This window comes from Aegilops tauschii, chromosome 7 (genome assembly GCF_002575655.3).
Source record: "Aegilops tauschii subsp. strangulata cultivar AL8/78 chromosome 7, Aet v6.0, whole genome shotgun sequence".
Classification (NCBI taxonomy): domain Eukaryota; kingdom Viridiplantae; phylum Streptophyta; class Magnoliopsida; order Poales; family Poaceae; genus Aegilops; species Aegilops tauschii.
Window position 1 is genome coordinate 168,691,399 of NC_053041.3, and position 22,873 is coordinate 168,714,271.

At 43.6% G+C, this 22,873-nt stretch overlaps 1 protein-coding gene and 2 long non-coding RNA genes across 7 annotated transcripts; 1 reads left to right on the top strand and 2 right to left on the bottom strand.

Annotated features, from left to right (window-relative positions):
- Positions 1-7,337: 7,337 nt before the first annotated feature.
- LOC120969283 (uncharacterized) lies at positions 7,338-9,736 on the bottom strand. The gene is made up of 2 exons (XR_012190079.1): positions 9,272-9,736; positions 7,338-8,098 (listed from the first exon to the last, which is right to left on the bottom strand). It is a non-coding gene; the product is annotated as an uncharacterized lncRNA (long non-coding RNA).
- A 1,694-nt stretch (positions 9,737-11,430) lies between these two features.
- LOC109758986 (uncharacterized) lies at positions 11,431-14,286 on the top strand. 5 transcript variants are annotated; one of them, XM_045232007.2, is made up of 5 exons: positions 11,431-11,748; positions 12,666-13,030; positions 13,156-13,195; positions 13,307-13,539; positions 13,886-14,286. In XM_045232007.2, exons 2-5 carry the CDS (start codon positions 12,969-12,971, stop codon positions 13,974-13,976), a joined length of 426 nt encoding a protein of 141 aa, XP_045087942.1. In that variant the 5' UTR covers positions 11,431-11,748; positions 12,666-12,968; the 3' UTR covers positions 13,977-14,286. The 5 variants fall into 5 exon arrangements, 4 of the variants coding, with proteins under 4 accessions (XP_045087942.1, XP_040252358.1, XP_020173420.1 ...); XM_040396424.3 differs by having other exon boundaries at positions 11,434-11,748; positions 12,666-12,982; positions 13,160-13,195; XR_005763323.3 differs by having other exon boundaries at positions 11,435-11,748; positions 12,666-12,982; positions 13,107-13,195.
- A 5,497-nt stretch (positions 14,287-19,783) lies between these two features.
- Positions 19,784-22,590, bottom strand: LOC120969286 (uncharacterized). The gene is made up of 2 exons (XR_005763324.2): positions 21,369-22,590; positions 19,784-20,054 (listed from the first exon to the last, which is right to left on the bottom strand). It is a non-coding gene; the product is annotated as an uncharacterized lncRNA (long non-coding RNA).
- Between the last annotated feature and the right edge of the window lie 283 nt (positions 22,591-22,873).

Here is a 22,873-nt window from a genome sequence, read left to right on the forward strand (position 1 = left end):
AGAGACAGACACCCGCCAGTCACCTTTAAGCAACGAGTGCTCGCAACGGTGAAACCAGTCTCGCGTAAGCGTACGCGTAATGTCGGTCCGGGCCGCTTCATCTCACAGTACCGCTGAACCAAAGTATGACATGCTGGTAAGCAGTATGACTTATATCGCCCACAACTCACTTGTGTTCTACTCGTGCATAGCATCAACGCATAAAACCAGGCTCGGATGCCACTGTTGGGGAACGTAGTAATTTCAAAAAAATTCCTACGCACACGCAAGATAAGGTGATGCATAGCAACGAGAGGGGTGAGTGTTGTCCACGTACCCTCGTAGACCGACAGCGGAAGCGTTATCACAACGCGGTTGATGTAGTCGTACGTCTTCACGATCCGACCGATCAAGTACCGAACGTACGGCACCTCCAAGTTCTACACACGTTCAGCTCGATGACGTCCCTCGAACTCCGATCCAGCCGAGTGTTGAGGGAGAGTTTCGTAAGCACGACGGCGTGGTGACGATGATGATGTTCCACTGACGCAGGGCTTCGCCTAAGCTCCGCAACGGTATTATCGAGGTGTAATATGGTGGAGGGGGGCACCGCACACGGCTAAGAGATCTCAAGGATCAATTATTGTGTCTTTGGGGTGCCCCCCTGCCCCCGTATATAAAGGAGCAAGGGACGAGGAGGCCGGCCCTAGGAGGGGGCGCACCAAGTGTGGAGTCCTACTAGGACTCCCTAGTCCTAGTAGGATTCCACCTCCCATATGGAATAGGAAAAGAGGAAGGGAAAAAGAGAAGGAAGGAAGGGGGCGCCCCCCTTCCCTAGTCCAATTCGGACCAGACCAAGGGGAGGGGTGCGGCCACCCTTGAGGCCCTTTTTCTTCTTTCCCGTATGGCCCAATAAGGCCCAATACGTATTCCCGTAACTCTCCGGTACTCCGAAAAATACCCGAATCACTCGGAACCTTTCTGAAGTCCGAATATAGTCGTCCAATATATCGATCTTTACGTCTCGACCATTTCGAGACACCTCGTCATATCCCCGATCTCATTCGGGACTCCGAACTCCTTCGGTACATCAAAACTCAATAAATCTGTCATCGTAACGTTAAGCGTGCGGACCCTACGGGTTCGAGAACTATGTAGACATGACCGAGACATGTCTCCGGTCAATTACCAATAGCGGGACCTGGATGCCCATATTGGCTCCCACATATTCTACGAAGATCTTTATCGGTCAGACCGCATAACAACATACGTTGTTCCCTTTGTCACCGGTATGTTACTTTGCCCGAGATTTGATCGTCGTTATCTCGATACCTTGTTCAATCTCATTACCGGCAAGTCTCTTTACTCGTTCCGTAACACATCATCCCGCAACTAACTCATTAGTCACAATGCTTGCAAGGCTTATAGTGATGTGCATTACCGAGTGGGCCCAGAGATACCTCTCCGACAATTGGAGTGACAAATCCTAATCTCGAAATACGCCAACCCAACAAGTACCTTTGGAGACACCTGTAGAGTACCTTTATAATCACCCATTTACGTTGTGACGTTTGGTAGCACACAAAGTGTTCCTCCGGTAAACGGGAGTAGCATAATCTCATAGTCATAGGAACATGTATAAGTCATGAAGAAAGCAATAGCAACATACTAAACGATCGAGTGCTAAGCTAACGGAATGGGTCAAGTCAATCACGTCATTCTCCTAATGAGGTGATCTCGTTAATCAAATGACAACTTATGTCTATGGCTAGGAAACATAACCATCTTTGATTAACGAGCTAGTCAAGTAGAGGCATACTAGTGACACTCTGTTTGTCTATGTATTCACACATGTATCATGTTTCCGGTTAATACAATTCTAGCATGAATAATAAACATTTATCATGATATAAGGAAATAAATAATAACTTTATTATTGCCTCTAGGGCATATTTCCTTTAGTGGGCCCGTAAGCCACACAGCCATGTTAGTAAAACAGTTTTCACTAACTAGACTAAATTTCGGCCAAGGATTGTGGAAGGGGGATTCCTACAGGCAGTCGGCTCTGATACCAACTTGTGACGCCCCCGATTCAATCGTACACTAATCATGCACGCAAACGTGTACGATCAAGATCAGGGACTCACGGGAAGATATCACAACACAACTCTAAAACATAAATAAGTCATACAAGCATCATAATACAAGCCAGGGCCTCGAGGGCTCGAATACAAGTGCTCGATCATAGACGAGTCAGCGGAAGCAACAATATCTGAGTACAGACATAAGTTAAACAAGTTTGCCTTAAGAAGGCTAGCACAAACTGGGATACAGATCGAAAGAGGCGCAGGCCTCCTGCCTGGGATCCTCCTAAACTACAGCGGCATGCACGTAGTAGTAGGCCTCTCCGATGTAGTAGGAGTCATCATCGACGGTGGCGTCTGGCTCCTGGGCTCCGGCATCTGGTTGCGACAACCAGGTAGAAGGGAAAAGGGGAAAAGAGGGAGAAAAGCAACTGTGAGTACTCATCCAAAGTACTCGCAAGCAAGGAGCTACACTACATATGCATGGGTATATGTTAAAGGGCCATATCGGTGGATTGAACTGCAGAATGCCAGAATAAGAGGGGGATAGCTAATCCTGTCGAAGATTACGCTTCAGGCCACCTCCATCTTGCAGCATGTAGAAGAGAGTAGATGGTAAGTTCACCAAGTAGCATCGCATAGCATAAACCTACCCGGCGATCCCCTCCTCTTCACCCTCTTAGAGAGCGATCACCGGGTTATATCTGGCACTTGGAAGGGAGTGTTTTATTAAGTATCCGATTCTAGTTGTCATAAGGTCAAGGTACAACTCCAAGTCGTCCTGTTACCGAAGATCACGACGATTCGAATAGATAAACTTCCCTGCAGGGGTGCACCACATAACCCAGAACGCTCGATCCCATTTGGCCGGACACACTTTCCTGGGTCATGCCCGGCCTCGGAAGATCAACACGTCGCAGCCCTACCTAGGCACAACAGAGAGGTCAGCACGCCGGTCTAAATCCTATGGCGCAGGGTCTGGGCCCATCGCCCATTGCACACCTGCACGTTGCGAGGGCGGCCGGAAGCAGACCTAGCCTAGCAGGCGTTCCAGTCCAATCCGGCGCGCCGCTCAGTCGCTGACGTCACGAAGGCTTCGGCTGATACCACGACGCCGAGTGCCCATAACTGTTCCCGCGTAGCTGGTTAGTGCGTATAGGCCAGTGGCCAGACTCGGATCAAATACCAAGATCTCGTTAAGCGTGTTAATTGATGTAACCGCGGACGTCGACCAGGGCCAGGCCCACCTCTCTCCTAGGCGGTCTCAACCTGCCCTGTCGCTCCGCCACAAAGATCCACCCAGAGGGCCGTCGGGACAAAGGTCCTTTCAGCCCCAATCCGTGAATCACTCGCGGGTACTCCATGAGCCAACCCGACTTTAGTCACCACATGTATCATGTATAAAGTATATAGTATATACCCGTGATCACCTCCCGAGTGATCACGGCCCGATAGTATGGCACAGCAGACGGACAAGAAGGTAGGGCCACAGATGGAATACTAGCATCATATACTAAGCATGTAGGATTGCAGGTAAAGGTAACATCAGTAGTAGCAAAGACAGGCTATGCATCAGAATAGGATTAATCGGAAAGTAGTAACATGCTACACTACTCTCATGCAAGCAGTATAGAGAAGAATAGGCGATATCTGGTGATCAAGGGGGGGGCTTGCCTGGTTGCTCTGGCAAGTAGGGGTCGTCAACAACGTGTCGGTCGGGGCACCAGCAGCGACGTCGGTCTCGTAGTCTACCGGAGAGAAGAGGGGGAAGAAACAGTGAATACAATGTAAACAGATGCATAATGATGCATGACAAAGCAAACAGCGGTGTTAGGTGTGCCCTAACGCGGTAAGAGGTGATACCGGTGAAGGGGGGAAACATCCGGGAAAGTATCCCCGGTGTTTTGCGTTTTCGGACAGATGAACCAGAGGGGGAAAGTTGTGTGTTCGATATGCTAGGGGTGTGTGGCGGACGAACGGGCGGCGTATCCGGATTCGTCTCGTCGTTCTGAGCAACTTTCATGTAGAAAGTATTTTCATCTGAGCTACGGTTTATTTTATATGATTTTTTAAAGTTTTAAATCATTTTTAGAATTTATTTAATTCAACATTATCCAGAATAGTGTTTGCTGACGTCATCATGACAGCAGTGAACAGAGGTGTTGACTGGTCAAACTGACGTGTGGGTCCAGTGGGACCCACCTGTCATTCTCTGTTTAGGTTAATTAGGGTTTAGCTAACTAATTACTGTTTAATTAAACTAACAAGTTAATTAGATTAATTAATTAGGATTAATTAACCTAAATAATTTAATTAATTAATTGTTTAATATATTATTTTTATTATTTTAATCTTTTTTTATGGAAACGTTCTGGAGGCGGGGCCCTCCTGTCATTGGCCCATAGGGGGCCTATCGGGCGTGCGGGTTATGGGCGCTGGCGCCCAGCCCGATTGGGCATCCGCCCAGATTGACGAGGGGGAGGGCGCCGGCCACGGGCACGGCGAGGCCGGCCGCCTAAGGCGGTAGTGGCGAGGCCACGGGGAGGCGGGCTCGGTAGGGGATGGGGCGACACGCGGGAGCAGGTGGTGCGGCGCGCGGCGACGGGCCGGTGCTAGCGCGCGCGTGTTGGCGAGGGCAGCCATGGGACACGGCACAGGGGCTGCTAGCGGGAGGTATGGGCGGCGTGCAGCGGACGCGGTGCGACCCGGCAGGTGCGGTCAGGCGCCGGCAGAGCAGCAAGGCAGCGGCAGTGGCAGCGGGGCGCATCGGCGGCAGGAGAAGCAGCAGCCGCAACGCGGTGAGCCGGGGCGCGACGTGCCGTGCGGGGAGGGCGCAACGGCGTGGCGGGCGTGGCAAAGGGGCAGTGGCCGCGGGCGCCAGCGGCGGTTGGCCGGGTCGAGGCCTCGCGCGCGAGTGCTAGAAAGCGTGGGCAGCAGCAGGGGAAGAAAGCAGCGGCGGTCGACGCGAGCGAGCAGCACGACGGGGAGCTTCAGCGGGTGGAGGGCTGATGACCCACAAGTATAGGGGATCTATCGTAGTCCTTTTGATAAGTAAGAACGTCGAACCCAACGAGGAGCAGAAGGAAATGATAAGCGGTTTTCAGCAAGGTATTCTCTGCAAGCACTGAAATTATAGGTAACAGATAGTTTTGTGATAAGATAATTGGTAACGAGCAACAAGTTACAAAAGTAAATAAAGTGCAGCAAGGTGGCCCAATCCTTTTTGTAGCAAAGGACAAGCCTGGACAAACTCTTATATAGAGAAAAGCGCTCCCGAGGACACATGGGAATTATCGTCAAGCTAGTTTTCATCACGTTCATATGATTCGCGTTCAGTACTTTGATAATTTGATATGTGGGTGGACCAGTGCTTGGGTGCTGTCCTTACTTGGACAAGCATCCCACTTATGATTAACCCCTATTGCAAGCATCCGCAACTACAAAAGAAGTAGTAAGGTAAACCTAACCATAGCATGAAACATGTGGATCCAAATCAGCCCCTTACGAAGCAACACATAAACTAGGGTTTAAGCTTCTGTCACTCTAACAACCCATCATCTACTTATTACTTCCCAATGCCTTCCTCTAGGCCCAAATAATGGTGAAGTGTCATGTAGTCGACGTTCACATAACACCACTAGAGGATAGACAACATACATCTCATCAAAATATCGAACGAATACCAAATTCACATGACTACTAATAGCAAGACTTCTCCCATGTCCTCAGGAACAAACGTAACTACTCACAAAGCATATTCATGTTCATAATCAAAGGAGTATTAATATGCATATAGGATCTGAACATATGATCTTCCACCAAATAAACCAACTAGCATCAACTACAAGGAGTAATCAACACTACTAGCAACCTACAGGTACCAATCCCAGACTTTAGAGACAAGAATTGGATACAAGAGATGAACTAGGGTTTGAGAGGAGATGGTGCCGGTGAAGATGTTGATGGAGATTGCCCTCTCCCGATGAGAGGAGCGTTGGTGATGACGATGACGATGATTTTCCCCTCCCGGAGGGAAGTGTCCCCAGCAGAACAGCTCTGCCGGAGCCCTAGATTGGTTCCGCCAAGGTTCCGCCTCGTGGCGGCGGAATCTCGTCCCGAAAGCTTACTTATGATTTTTCTTCGGACGAAAGACTTCATATAGCAGAAGATGGCCACCGGAGGGCCAACAGGGGGCCCACGAGGCAGGGGGCGCGCCCCCACCCTCGTGGCCAGGGTGTGGGCCCCCTCTGGTATTTCTTCCGCTCATTATTTTTTTTTATTTCCAAAAATGACTTTCGTGGAGTTTCAAGACTTTTGGAGTTGTGCAGAATAGGTCTCTAATATTTGCTCCTTTTCCAGCCCAGAATTCCAGCTGCCGGCATTCTCCCTCCTTATGTAAACCTTGTAAAATAAGAGAGAATAGGCATAAGTATTGTGACATAATGTGTAATAACAGCCCATAATGCAATATATATATATATATATATATATATATATATATATATATATATATATATATATATATATAAGCATGATGCAAAATGGCACTACAACAAAATTGACATACTGTGACGAAAATCCTTGTGACGATGGTGGACAACGTCACCTAAATGCCTAATGTGTGATGTTCTCATAGGTGGCGTCACCAATTACCGCAAATCGGTGACGTTAGACGTCACTGGGATGCCTCCGCCTTTCAGCACACCTGGTTGCCAATTTCTATGACGATTTGGTATTTTGTATGACAAACTAGCTGGAGTCACCGAATACTACAAATGTGTGATGATCATTTTTTGTCATGTAGCGTCTAGCAGTGGGACCCACCATAGCTAGTTCACGGGTTATCGAGAGGTAGGAGCCATGCGTCGGTTTTGGCAGTGGGACCCGCCACCATTTTTTGAAAGCCTATTTAGCGTTGTAATTATTTTATCTTATCTAATATAAGTAGGTAGTTGCCATGGAAATACTTATGAATATTATATTCTTAAAAAGGGAAGACCTTGTTTTGTTCTTTTTTAGATGGTTATTTTGTTCTTTCTAATATAAATAGGTAGTGGCTCGACAAAAAATTTAATCAGGCATTAAAAATATAAATTTTAAAACAATTGTTTTTGTTTGGCAGTGTATATGCTGAAAACTTCAATTGGGCGCTCGTGAGCTAATTTTGTTTCGTTCTATCTCAATAGTTAAAATGGAAATAGGAGAGTCGATGACATCTTACTTTTTTTTTATTCTTATCTATAAACAGACTGGGCAAAAAACTTGAGGCGCTCGTGAGGTCATATTGTTTCGTTCTATCAATAAAAACTAAAAATAAGACAGGAGAGTCGATCTGTCGATGCCAAAAGGATTATTACAGGAGTCAGAACCGGCATTAGGAAAGAGTACGGACGCTATGCAAATCGTGCTATCATATCCTTGGACTATATGTTGCCATTAGGAAAGACTTTGGACGCTATACAAATCATGATATCATATTCTTGGACTACACGCCTGGGCGTGTGTGACTATATCTGTAGTTTTTTTTTTAGAGAGACTATATCTGTAGGTTAGTTATTTCTTCCCGGGGCATATGTGACTCGATCTGATCGTCTTCTCGGTTCTAGCTGGCCGCGTTACACGGCGGGGAGAAGCAGGACGGCGATAGCCGAAGCACGGCACAGATCGCTTCCGGCTAGCTGTTGCCAATTGAAGTAAGTGCATCCACTCCCCTGTACCACCTCAGACGGTCCATCCGGCTACCATATCGACATATCGTACGAGGCGTTACAGCGCCGCCGCATCGCACCAGCTACCACACCGCTCCTCCGCCTCTCCCTCTTACCTCCATTCTTCCACCACAGGCATCGGATTTGCTCGTCGACGACGGGGACAACGTCGCTCATCCTCAACCTGTCCCCAACTGGCCACCGTCCCGTCACCAACTGTGCTCAGAATTTGCAGTATCTATCCATCACCTGACGAATGCGCAGAGTTTAGACTTGCCAGTGCTCCCGGCTTGGCCCCAACTCCCAAAGCATCGATCGAGCCAACCCCTGCAAGGTAAATTGTGTGAACAACTGAACTGTTACTTCTGCTGTTGTATTGTGTGTACGAATGTTACTATGATGTAGCATAGATAGATGCATGGTTTTGCAATGACAGTGAGAATATATATGTTTTTGTATAAGACATCCACAAGTCAGTGGCCTTTGGAAACCAAGCATATATGCTGTACTTAGGAAAGACAATGTTTAGGAGGTTGCCTGAGTATATGTTCTCATCAATCTTGAAGGGGTTAAATTTGTGCCCGTTTTGTTATTTCAGTTTAGTAGTGGGTTCACTAGTTGTGTTAGTAGTAGATTTTGCTTCAATGCGGTGTAAGCATAATTTTGCTAACGGTAAACTAGTTTGTTGTAGTGCACTGTGATGTGGACCCTTGCTCTGAGCCATTGAAAAATAAAATTGGGTTTGTTGGGCACCGAAGATTTCTGCCTACCAAGCATGGAGAAAGGTCGGTCTTTTTGTTTTGTGGTGATTGGTTTGATCTCCATGGCAAGGCGACCGGCATGAAAGATGATGGTTACTTCAAAAGTCTTAATGTTAAGGTGCTTCAATACAAGAAGGATACTTTCATCTTGGCTTCTCAAGCAGAACAAGTGTTTTTACATGGAGGACACAAAATATGGAAATGACTGGAATGTGGTGCAGACTTTCAGTCATAGACATTTGTACGATGTTCCTGAACTAGAGACAGGCGAGCTCAATGCTACAGATGCATACCAGGAAGAAATGCCCTCGACAACTTGCACTGTGAAGGATATTGATCAATTGTTCGACACTTATAGCCATGATGATGAAGAAGGCACGCCTGTTCATGCTAGTATTGTTCACGATCTTCTCAAAGATGACAACAATTATGATGAAGATAGTGGTACTGACGATGATGGACAGGAAGATGGTGCATTGAGCGAGAATGAGCATTCAAGTGATGATGAGTAGATTGTGTAATGCCTAGTTGTATTTTACCAAAGTTTAGCTCTTTTAAGTTTTTTATATGTTCATGTTCACATAATACAGTAGAGAACATGGTTCAGATTTGAGACATACATGGGTGATTTGGTCAGTACTTACAGGTAATTGGACTCGTAGATAGTTTTACTTGACATCTAACTGATACGTGTGTGCAAAAGTGCAGTACTGAACATGGCGATTGATCAAGCACTCACCCTGCTGCCCTCTTTGCACGCGTGTTCCCCTTTGCACGCGCCTGCTGAAGAACCACCGAGACCCGATCCTTCTCCTCTCGCGCGACCACTCCCGACTTCTCCCCTGCACCGCGTGCATCCTCAAGCACCGCCTGGGCCCCCGCAGAACGGCTGGAGGAAGAAGCCGCGCCGTGGGAGCAGCGGGGGAAGGGACCGCCACTGTGCTTCGGACAGCACGCTGTTGCGGAACCGCCGCCGGCGAAGCAGGCGCCCCTGCAGCTCGAGCAGCAAGCAGAGGGGCGAGGGCGCTCGGCCGGAACGGCGCTCTTTGGGAGCCACCGGCGGCGAGGTGCGGCAGCGGGTCGTCTTGGCCTTCACGCGGGGTGCGGCGTGATTTGGGGAATTTTTGTGGATAACGACATGGAGGAGACGAGGAGCAGCTGAGTGGGAGCGTTTTTTTAAGCATACACCATAGTGGTAGACAAACATAATTTTTCTGAATGTTCATGGGAAATACAATGAATGTTCATTGAATTCAAAAAAAATCTGCAAAATTCAAATGTTCTTCATCGAAAATACAAAAAAATCTTCAAAAAAATAGAAATGTTTAATCAAAATTTAAAAATGTCAATTTTTACAAATTGTGAACATTTTTTTGAATTCGCGAACATTTTTATGGATCAATGATCGGGAAAGGAAGTGATTGTGTGAGGCGACCGCGCGGCGCTGCGGAGATGCTACTGCCCACCCAGGCTTGAGGAGCAGCTGTCGGATCTGTTCTCGACCATGGCGAGGTAGGAATAGGGCGGATGGAGGAAGGGGAGAAGACGAAAGTGGAATGGAGTGGACATGTGTAATAGGGTTTGGTCCCACTTTGGGCATTTGTAGGGACAGGGGTGGGGTCAGTGCAGGATGGTCCGCCTGGCGGACGCGTCCGGTCTTCCCCATACCCACCCCAGGTATGGATTGTATATGAGGGCTACCGCTCAGCCCGGCCATATATGGATGGTATGAGGAGGTCATCTAACATCCCACATACACCCCCATCGATTTAGTTGATGAAGGACTAGGAGGGTGACGATCGAGGATGAACCCTAGTTCGCTTACGTTGGAGGTTGGGGGCTATGTGCATGCGTAAAATCAGACTATGAGACAATCGTCATTGAAACACATCATCATGGAGCCCCCTCCTCCCCGAGAAATTAGGGCTCCTCTTCCTCCCACCGGCGCGGCCGTCGGTCCGCCTCGTCTCCGGTGGCCGTAAGGCATTGGGGCGTGGTGGATCCCGGCCCTTGCCGATGGGAGGGCTCCATTTTTAGACGTGTTTTCGAGATTTATAGGGATTATGTCCTGCTCAGAAAGATGAGATGGCGGGGCTCCCTAAAGATGGAATACGGCTCTCCTCGCCTAGCCGCAGTTTCGGTGGTGCATCTAGCATCGTCGGTGGGCGTGTGGAGGTGTGTCTCTAGCACATCCATCTTTGGTGAATTTGCTCGGATATTGTCTTCATGTTGGATCCTTCTGATCTATACTACTCTTCCTCGGTGACAGTTGATGTTCTGTTGATTCTATGGTGCCTTAGCACGGCGACTTCCCGGCTGTCCACTACAACAAGTTTTACACGGCTCCGATGAGGGAGGGGCGATGACACTGGCGCGCCTTCGTCTCGCTTCAGCGCTTGGAGTCATCGCTAGGTGGTCTACAAATCTAGATTTTTTTTTTGGTATTCGTTATACTGCCATGATTGAAAGGAGTAGATCAGATGTTTTCCTAAGAAAAAAGAAAAAAATCATCCCAACTTACCAATTTTATTTACACAAGCAGTTAAAATAATCACTCATTTGCATTTTGTTTTTTTCCAGATCACATACTTAAGATCCCTCTATACAATTTTCGACATATTTATTTACAGTTATCCCAAAAAAACAACATGGAAAATACCACATCATATTGTTCATGTAAGATTTACTTTTTAATAATCATTTTGTACATATTTCGAATTAAATGAATTACATAATGTTAAGTAAAATAAATTATGAAAATACATCATCTCCTCGCAAAAAAAAACTCTTTTCCCTCCACCACGTACTATTTTCCATCCACTTTTCTATATTTTTTCCCGCATTCACCCTGTGTCCCCACCAGTCAAAGACCCAGCCAAAGATTATCCTTCTATTTCCCCCAGGCGCCGCTAAAAGCCACCGCCCACCCTGGAATTTTTCTCGTCAGATTCAATCGACATCACGACTGCAGCGATCAGGGCCGGCAGATTGGGGGTGGCCGCCCCGCCGTCCGCGCTCGGATCCACCAACATCAACCATTCCCGTGAGCACTCCACTATATTCCCCCCTGATTTCAGCGACCGGCGACGGCGGATTGGAGGAGGTCGCCCGACCGGCCGAGCACGGATCCACCGCATCAACCGGCGACAGTGGATTGGAGGCCGCCCCACCCGGCTCTCTTTCCCGAACGATTGCAGCGATCGGCGGCGGCTCACGGTAAATTTCTTATCCCGCCCTCCTCATACCCCAACCCCAAGCTCTAGACATAGGGGATCATCAGGGAAGCGATTTGGGGGATAAAAGCACCCACGGGTGTGAGACTTTTTTACATGTCTGAATACAGTGACCATGTGGCAAATCCAATAGCTCTGTAAGATTTACTTGGTCTTTATTCAGTTGTCATGAGATTTCCTGTAATACAACGACCATGTCCCTGTTTGTGGCTCTGCTACCCCATAAAAGTCTTCACCTACGATCGTCATAACTGAATAAAGATTGAGTCTACTCTTGTTCTTGATACAATATATTACCATATGGAGTTCACAATGTATGTTATTTATTTCGAATTCTAGATAAAGACTGAGTCTGCACTTCTTGTTCAAAACTGAATAAAGAGCGACACTGCACTTGTTTGAAACTGAATAAAGACTGAGTCTATGAGTCTGCACTTCTTCTTGTTCAAAACTGAATAAAGAGCGACTCTGCACTTGTTTGAAACTTGAATAAAGACTGAGTCTATGAGTTTGCACTTGTTCTTGTTTAACTGAATTCTGGACGCTCCATATTTCCAAGTATGTTATTTATTTCGATCTGTTCTACAACCCTCAAAAGCATCATACAGTAATGTATTTGCCATCTCAAATTATACAAGCATCAATTCTAAGCTTAAGTATAAAGGAACACATGAACTCTTGTTAGGAGAGCTGCGTGTTTACAACTGTTTTACACAATTTAGCTTTTTTTTGTCTACTAGCAATGATGGCCAGGTTTCAAGAGATAATTTAATGTAATCATGCACGTTACAAGTACTCCTCCAAACAAGTTTAAGCAGATTTCAGTCATGTAGTGATGATAATGTAGGCTGGTAGGTCTTTTGGCAATTCATTAAGTTCACTCTCTGTCATGTTTTCCAGCTCCAGTTACTAAAATCATGCCACCAGTTCTGGAGAGTGATATGCATAGCAGTGAATATCTTGCGGAACAGAAACGCAAGGGTGAGGCGTATCTGAAGGAAAGGGATGCAAGGATTGCGGAACGCAAGGCTGTAGAGAGGGAGTATCTTAAAGACATAAAAAGCTTAGCTCGTAGCCTTGTATACCCTAGTGCCTCTAATGTGCAACCGACACAAAATGCACGAGCTACTGATGATCGCAGCGACTCAGAGTATGAACCAGATGCTGAAGAGGAGGCCCATGGAGAGGAAGAGGATTTGAGAGATGAAGAAGAGGAGGTACATTGTGGATTCACTTGCTCTAATTTCACCTTGCTTGTATCATGTGTATGCCACTGTGCACTATGCGTACTCAAAGATTTCTTCACATTTTTTGTCCCTCCACTTTTCCTAATTAATCTAGATGATGACATCTCTGTTCACTGCATTCCTATTTGAACCTCTGTTTACAGCAAGACCGGTAGCATGAGCGAGCCAGCACTTCTAGCTCATGTAAGATTTCTTCCTTTATTATTTCTGACTTGAAATAGATTCTCATATTGATAAAGTGTAATCTAGCATATGAACTTTGCCTTAGCATCAATGTTTTTCTTTATACTATAGAATGCAATGGAAAAGAAAAGGAAAACACAATCAGAAGGTGAGCAGCCAGTATCCGATACAGCGATTGTGGCTGAAGTTCTAAAGGAAGAAAGCACCCATAGCACCTTCCTTTCCGGCATGGGGTATGCATCAAGATCCGGGAGGTCTGGGAGCTCTACTTCATCAGCCCAGATCAAAGTTTTAGAAGAAAGAATTGAACAGAAGGATAGAGAGGCAAGAGATGCAAATGACAGGTAATTATCCTATTTCCCTTTCCGTTCTTGTTTCTTTTTGCTTGCTTCTGTGTGCAGAGTGCACTCATTTCAGTGAACAAAAGTTCAACTAACGAGTGCTTCTTTTAACCTGGGCTGCTGACTTGATATCCTTTTGGCGATGCTTCCTGTAAGCAAGCTATTGGTTATGCATATTTTATAACATTATAAGTTATTCTTGGGTTTAATGTTTCATTGGCCCATGGACATGCTTTCCTTGAAATTTAATAATGTACTTCTCTATTTCAAATCGATACCCTTGTACCTTGTTATCTTGTCTATTTTCATCTCAATACGATGCAATGTTGCTGTGTTTTGTGATTTATAGGCATCGAGAGGAGTTAGCCGCAAGATTGAAGCACAAGAGAGAGCATTTGAAGAGATACAAAAGAAGCAGCAAGAAGAATTGGAAGCTCTAAAGAAGATCCAGGAAGAGAAGAATGAAGCCTGGACAAAGAAGCAAAAGAAGACGGATAATCTGCTTGATTTTCTCTTGAGGGCTCAAGCAACTCAGCAAGCAACTCAGTAGTCCCAGTCCAAACCAGATGGTTCATGAATGCCATCCTTACATTGGAATCATCAGGATAACATATGTGTCTTTAGTTAATATTAGTTTTCATCTTGTCTATTATATGTGTCAAACTTGAGTCAGTTTTTTACTGTCATTTTTTTACAGAATGATTTGGCTGAGACGATTTCATATATAATATGATTTGACTTTCATATCAATTTATGATGTGATTTTTCTCTTTAACTTTTTCATATAATCTGATGTGATGTGATGTGATGTGAATTAAATACTTATTTTCATCGTAATTTAGATTCGAAAGAAAGTAATTTTTTGATGACATCATCTTCATCGATAATAAAAGTAGTGGCACTAGTAGTGGGATAGCCTATCGGGTGTTGATGTGGCATAAAGTTAGTGACGTTGCCTCGTCACCGAATACGCTACCACATGGCATATTTTCTCCTAACATGTGACGTTAATTGACCGTCATGGAAATAGCAAGTCGATGACGTTCTATATAACGTCACCGAAGGTCCCAATTTCGATGACATTTTTGTGTGTGCGCCGTCACTAGGAGTAATCTGTGACGGGGATTCCGTGACGATGCTTGTGACGCCCATAAAATGTCACCGGGGGGTAATTGGTGACGTTATTAGATATTCGATGACATTTTTTAGCTCGTCATAGTAGGCCCGATCTCTTGTAGTGTGGACGTATCAAGGGAACGGTCGGGCGGAGCGCGGTGACCGCGGGGTGAGGGAGAGGGGCGGTCACGGTCCTCACCGCGGGTTGCAGGGAACGTGGCAACGGGGGGCGAGGAGGAGACGGAGACGACGGCGACGCGGTGACGAGGTGCAGGCCGGCGAGGAGGAGGAGGCAGGCCGGCGAGGTGGCGCGAGCTCCGGGCGGCGACGTCCTGGCGCGGGGCGCGGTTGGCGCAGCGAGCTCGGTCCCGATCCGATCTGGATCGGGAGGGGGGAAAGTGGGGGAGTGGGGCGACGGGGGAGTGGTTAGGGTTCCAGGGTCCAGGGGATAAGGGGAGTGGGGGTGGGCCTGATGGGCTAGCGGGCTGGCCTGCTAGCTGGGCCATTCGGCCCAGGGGGAGGGGGTTTCTATTTTATTTTATTTTGTTCTTTTGTTTTCTGGTTTTGTGTTTTCTTTTCTTTATTTATTTTCTTTTCTGTCATATTTCACTTTAAAAATTTAGGCCTTTTATAAAAGCACGGTTCCTTCACCATAAACATCTAGCCAATTATTGGCACGCTCCGAACATTTAGTTTAATACTTTGAAAACTTTTGTTATTTGCCAAACTTCGAATTTGAATTTTGGACCGTTTTGATCTAATGGGAGATTAGCAACAGTAACGGAGGTGATGTGGCATCATTAGCGGGGGATCACTGTAGCTTAATTATCCGGGCGTCACATTTCCCCTGCAAGTGTGTACACACACTTGGATTTATAATAAGATAGAGCAATAATGCACTAATAAATTATAGTCCCTCTGTCTCATAATATAAGGGCGTTTTTTACACCTGTGTAGTGTCAAAAACACTCTTATATTATGGGACGGAGGGGGTATAATATACATTATATAAAAAAGTAAGTGCACGATGCGTCCTTGTGACACCAAGATCGTATACCGCCACATTGAGGATTGGATTTTCCAACCATGACCTTATCCGACTCACAGGGTTACCTCTGTTATTAAGGATAAACCATACCAATGCATTAGCGCTTGATGATTCCATCATTGTCTTCCCCTGGGAATTGGTTCCGTCTAATTACTGAACTTACTGTCATGGACTTTCTGCATAGCCTTGCATTCTCCCTTACTCCTTACCTCCCCTTCTACTGATCTTTGGTGTCTTGGGTACCAACCAGCTCTAGGGTCGAGGTAGAGACAAGAGAAAAATAGTTTCACAAAATTACAAGTAAAATCATATCGTTAATCCTTTCTCGCGCATACATGGGGTTGCGAGGCTATGCCTCGGCCCTTAGCCCGAGTGGATTACTTACACAACATGATCGAATCATAAGTAGATGGCATTGTATAAAAAGGTACTTGAAGATGAATGATTGATAGTCTTACAATGTCGTTGATAGTGATGGAATCTCGACTACAAATAATTAGTCTAATGAGCATGGTGGCGATAGATATGGAGATGACTATGGAGATGTCATGTTGATGATGGTAGTGTGGCAGCTATGGAGATGGACATTGTCCAAAAGATCGAAGATATGAGCCGTCGTGTCTTCCTCCCCTTTATATACCGCAGATGGGTGGAATAGCATTTTAGGGCTTCTTTGTTGGGAATTTGATCTGGCCCTTCAAGATATGTGCTTGGGATGACATCACGGATGTTGTGGCACCTAGTTCGACAGCTTGTACGAGTGCTAGCAGTGGTACCGCACACCGACTTCTCTGCTAGTATTCCCCTGCTGCATGCTCAATTGTACGAAAATGATCATCTCATGCAAAATATCCCATATATGGCTTGATTTTCCGCCTAAAATGTCATTTTTGGTAAGGAACTCAATAAAACGAAGATTTGTAAATCTTTGCATTTATTAGTCATTAATGAGCAAGTTGAAGGAATAATGCCTTTTTCCAAATTATTCATTTAATCTTAAAACCTGTATGATGTATAAACTTCTATAGAAAAATATATAATAAAACATGGGGAAAAAAGAGGGGGAAAAATAAAATAAAAACAATTGTCAAAATAAAAGAATACTAAGATTGGAAAGATAATTGAACGATAAAGAAAATAAATGAGAAACTAATATACTGAAAATCGAAGAGGGGAAAATACAAACCAAGAACAAAAAGAAAATTGGAGAGAAAAATAACAAAATTCACTAAAAATAAATACCAAACTAAGACAGGGTGTAGTGGGTGATCGGTTGCTATATGTCGTATTATACAAACTATAGTAATTGCACTCTGACTTCATGGTTTTAAATATCTCTATAACGAACAAACATTGGGTGGGGCCAATTAGCGTGCACTCGCATTTGGATAGGAATCCTCAGATACGTTAACCTAGAGTAAAAACATGTTGGAAAAACCTCCAACTATTGGCTTAAAAGTAAATCATTTATGGCAGATTCAGAAAATGTATTATGCAAATAATGTTCATGACTTATAAAACCTTCTACAATAAATAATTTTCCATGAATCGTGAAAAATATTCTTTGATGTTTAAAAAATTTACAGGTTAAAAAAAGTTCATTAGTATATTATAAATATATTGATGAATTTATAAAATTTTCATGAATTACCAAAAATGTTCATGGATTTTTGAAAATATCCACGAATTCCAATGAAGATATGCCCTTCGCAACGAGCAAAATATATGTAATACCCTATATGACGCACAGAGCGAAACTCGAGCACAAGCAATGGGCCAAAGTTAGCAATTTCAATTTATTTTATTTCTGGTATTCTGGTTTCTTTTCGTTTTTTTAGAATTCCGGTTTTGTTTCATTTTTATGTTTCTTTAAAAATTCTGCTTTTATTTTCCAACTTCAGTTTTCTTTCAAAATTGTACGAAAAGTTCAAATATGTTCTCGTCTTCAATATTTGTTGACAGTTTCAAAATATGTTCATTTTCAAAAAAATTGCGGAAGATAAAAAAAGTTTGCAGTTTCATGATTTTGCTCTCAAGGTTTTTTTTAAAATCACGTTTCTAAAATTTGGTTTGCATTACTAAACATTTGTTCACATTTCCAAAAAATATAGAAATTGAAAGTTTGTTGCCATTTTTGAGTACTGTTCATTTTTTCTGAATTTAGAAAATGTTCCTTTTTCAGGAACATTAAAAAAATAATGCTTCTGTTTTAATTTTAATTTTATGAATTTATAATATATCATTTTTTTCAGAAATTAAGAATTTTTCTTGTTCTGAAAAAAATATTCAGGGATTTCAAAAAATATATTCGCATTTCGAAAAAAATCTTGTTGTTTTAAGAAAATGTTCAGTTTCTTAAAAGTGGTTCACATTTTAACAAATTGTTCGGGATTCAAAAATGATTCAGGTTTTCAAACAAAAATCTTGTTTTTCAAAATAATTCGGAATTGCAAAATTTGGTCGTATTTTCTAAAAAATGTTTGGATTTTTTTTAATTGTTACAGCATTCCAAAATTGTTCACAATTTTCAGCAAATGTTTTCAAATCTCAGCTTGATGTGTGTTCTTATATAGTTTTGTGCCTGCCACACGAGGTGTGAGAGGTAAGGGGTTCAAATAGATTGAAGAATGAATTGAACAGTTTCATCAATTTTAGAATTAACTATTTATACAACGATTTGGGATGTCTTTGAGATGCGTCTGTTTACAAAAGATGCCCGTTGGGCTACAAGGAGGCGCCTGTACGGACACGATCCGTCCGTACGATGATTGTACACTAATAGCGAAACAAAGATTAACACAGTTTCATGTGCACCCGCATGAATAGTAAATTCAAAACAAAATACTAGAAAGGTTCAAAAAATTCTGAAAACTTAGGGTATCAAACTTGGTTGACCGTTCTACTCATATGTGTGAAGTTTTGTGATGAAATGCCGTTCGTGGTATTCATAGTGAAGAAAATATAATCGGGGTCTTACTATTCATCAAACAGTGTTTTTAATATAACTTCAAATTTATTTTTCCCCGAATATCATAAATGGCATTTCACTGCGAAATTTCATATGCGAGTCTACTAGTCGACTATTTATTTTACAAAAAAAAAATCCAAAATGTTCTAATTTTTTTAGTATTTTTTATTTACTTTTCACAAGTGGTTGTGCGTGGAATCATGTTCATCAGATCTGGGTTCCACTAATAGCCGCTAATTATGTTTCCTAATAATGCTTTGCTAATCACGCTTCGTTGATGTCGCTTCTCAACAAGAACTAGATCATTTATGGCGCGCGTTGCCACGTCTTTCTATTTTGACAATAAAATGGTACTGCCTCCGTCTCGGTGAATAAGTCATTCGCGTAGTTCTAGGTCGACGATTTAACTATCTAAATATGTATTATATGTGACACAAAATATATATTTAGAAACTACATCCGTGTAGAAATCTAGTGATATGCTTTTCATGACATATAGCACATATTTAATTCCTCAAATCGATGACCTAGAACTACGCGAATGACTTATTCAACTAGACAGAGGGAGTAGGTATTTGTAAATATATGTGCCATTAAGATATTAATAAATTTACTCATAGCTCATAGAATAAAAGGAATTTTTAATAAACTAAGCTACAAAACATGAATATTAAATTGCATAAACTTAATAATAATTGGGTAGAATAAAAGTGGAGAGTTTAATAAAATTCAAAAAAGTGGAGAATTTAATAGGTTTTAAAATAAATAAATAGAAACACACATGATGCAATCAGGTAAACATTGTTTTTAACTTTACAATTTATTTCTGTCACAACATTACATAAAGGTATAAGAACTAAAAAAATATTGTACCCCTTTCAAAGGGAGTAGTCCAGATTATGTCTAATATCATGATGGCAACATCTGTATATCTACAATGGATATTATATGCAGTAGCATGAATAGCTGGAACTCAGGGAAAGGCAAGCATGATCGACACCCTCAAAACAATTCCCATTGCCTTTGTGTCATATGAGCAAAAATAATCTAGTTTTCAGAGTTTATTGCATCTTCTTCTGCTGCAAATTAAGGCCCCAAAGAGTAACACATCACTATATCATCAAGCACTGATGCCTTGCATAGATATGAATTGGCATTGATGTCATCGTCATCAAAATAGCATGAGTAAATCAACACAGTGAGATGGAAGTATATTAAATTGACAAATTATGCCACCTTTATGAACAATATCCAAGTGCCATGTTGTAACTGATCCCAGATAACCCATACTACATGGATAATATACGTGTGTAACTGTGTAAGCGATCACGGAGCTTTGGCCGAAGAAATATTTTAGTGCCCTGCAATCAGCTCCTTTCTTCCTCTCTGCAGAAACAGTACGTGAGAAATTTTGGAATATATATTCATGAAACAAAATACGTTACAAAATAAGACAATCTACAGTAATAATCTGAGACTACACTTCTTGCTATACAATCCTACGGTTTCAGATTTCCTAGATCAAAACCATTTTTTCACTTATGAATTGACCCATACATATGGCACACATGTCATTCTTTCTTGGATCAATCTCATAAAAAGTACAAATACAAAGTAGAGAATGACCATCAACTTATTACTCTAATCTGCTGAGACAAATAAAAAGTGAGGCATCACAATAGAAAACTAATGTGTTATTTCGTATAGACCACCAGTTTATTTTTAGGTTGAAGTTTTCCATCCAAAGAAAGTAGACAATCAAATTTGAGCAAATAAATAGTACAATCAAACCTTCTCTTTGACACTACTCTATTTCTAGTCGATAGGGGTTGATTTGACATGGATAACTTGATTGGCGATGGTAAGAGTAGTAGCAGCAGCTATAAACCATATCAAGAGCATTTATACAGTCCAAAAGCATGCAAAAAATAGGGAATCTTTAAAAAAATGGAGCTCAAATTCGAGAAGGATTTTCAGTTGTCGCCCAGTCACTATGGCCGGAAGAGGTGCAGGACGAGCCAACCCCACAATGGACGCAACGGTCAACGGCCAGACCACCCAGACGCACCGTTACTTCAACAGAACCATCTCACTTCTGAAGCTCATCATCTCCAACAGTCGAATGCCAAGATTTCTGACTGCCTACTTGGGATTGGAGTTACAGGGAGTGCCTAATTTTTATGTTTCTAGCTTAATTCACTTTTCTTCAGGTTCCAGCTCTCAACTAAGTAATCTAATGCAGAATGTTGATTAGTGTGTTATCTCTGCTCATAGCATTTTTCACGTCTAATGAATCTTGTATGTTTTCATATTATACTTAGATGAACCAGATTTTTACATAATGCTACTTTTTGGGAGACTGCATCAGATGATGCTTTTGAAGATGCAGGGCACATGGAGCACCTTTGCCTTGCCATGGTGCTCAAGAACTCAGTGAATTTAAGATTCCAAAAGCAGTCAGGCGATATGGTTGGAGCTTCTGCAACACCTTACTACCACCCCGTGGAAACAATGCCTCTACTTCTCCACCGAGAATGAATCTTCCTAATTAAAATTCTCTTACAGAAATATTCACTGGAGGGGGGATCAATATAACCTATCTTGATTCAGATCCAAAAGAATATCATTCTTGATTTGGGACGAAGGCAGGGTTCTTGTGTTGAATTAGCTGATGAGAATATGAGAGGAAGGGAGTAGTACCTGCTGGGAGGAAGTGTGACGGCCATCTGGACGATTGCTCGCTTAGGGACGCCGGTTCCACCAGCGGCGCCACCAAGTCGTGGTGGGATCTGCCCCTCAAGTTGAAGGTCGGGGTAGGAGGGACACGCTCGTTGCCATGGCGCTGGTCTGGGTCGCTAGGAAGTGCAAGGGAAAAAGTTAAACCCCTCGAATTTTGTGCACTAAACATTAATATACATACATTCAACAGGGATTTAAAGTTCAAAACTAATTGAAAAAGGCGTAACCAAAAATTGCGCAGTTGAACAGTTTCTTAAATCTCTAGCGGCTGATTCTTTCGGCCATATGAAAATACCTGTTAGTAGGAAAGTAGTGTCAGATGATATTCGCTATAGATTGAAAAAGAGACATGCTTAGTTGAAGCATCAGCCTAATATTGAAAGACTATTTTCATCTAGATAAACCTGCAAGTATACATTAGACCAAAAAGATGTGTGAAGATTCTGAAAAAAAAAGATCTATGAAGCAACCTTGTGCAGATGATATTAAACATTCATTAGTAGTAGTAGTTTCCCAGAACTGTACTGTTTGCATGTATATATCGGCCTATTTATCCATCTCTTGTGAAAAAAGACATTTTACTGAATGAAAAAATCGCTTGTCAAAACACGAACAAAATAGATGTATTTCCGGCAAACGAAATTCACATTCATCCTACAGCCAGCAGAAAACAAAATTCCAAGTGAAACTCGCATTGGGAGGAGGCATGCTGATCTTGGGCACCCGGCGCTGGACGACGGGGTTGGTGTCGGCGGATCTTGGGACCAGTGGAAGGAGAGGCCCGGCCTGGCCGACGGCGGCAAGTTGCGCTCAGACCTGAAGGGGCCGCCGGTGATGCGCGAGCGCGGTGTGGATGGCATGCCGCCGCCGGTGCCTGCGGTTGTGATGCCCCTCCTGGAGCCACCGGGGGTGGATGGGTGGATGGGTGCAGGGAGGGCCTGAGGGAAGGGAGAAGCCGACGTCCCGGCGATGGGTGGTGGGTGCCTCCGCTCGATCCCAGCGCGTGCCTCCAACTCCGGTCGATTGAATCCCGCGCCTCACATCGCCTTGGCTCGATCTCTCCCTCTTCTCTGTATCCGCATCGCCTTTGGTCGATCCCTCTCCGCGTCGCTCTATCAGCTATGGGCTGAACAGGCCCAGTTTACCAGATTTCTTGGTTTCGGCCTCCAGAGCAGCAGATGGATGTAGATAAAAGATCCAGTCCAACTTAATGGCAGACCCCCAAAATTCTTACCAGGGCAGCGGCCCATCGAGGCTAGCGCTGGTTAGCATCGAACGAAGCAAGCCTAAGTGCGATTCAGAGTTAATCAGACGGTCGAAAATGCCCAGAATCAATGATCAAACGGCTGCGAATGCTGATGGCCTGAAAGGACAGGAAAGGTGCTCATTTATAATGTATCTAAATATCACATACCCACTGCTCTGTTACACCTCTGTTAGGGCATCTTCAGTGCTCACTCTTAAAT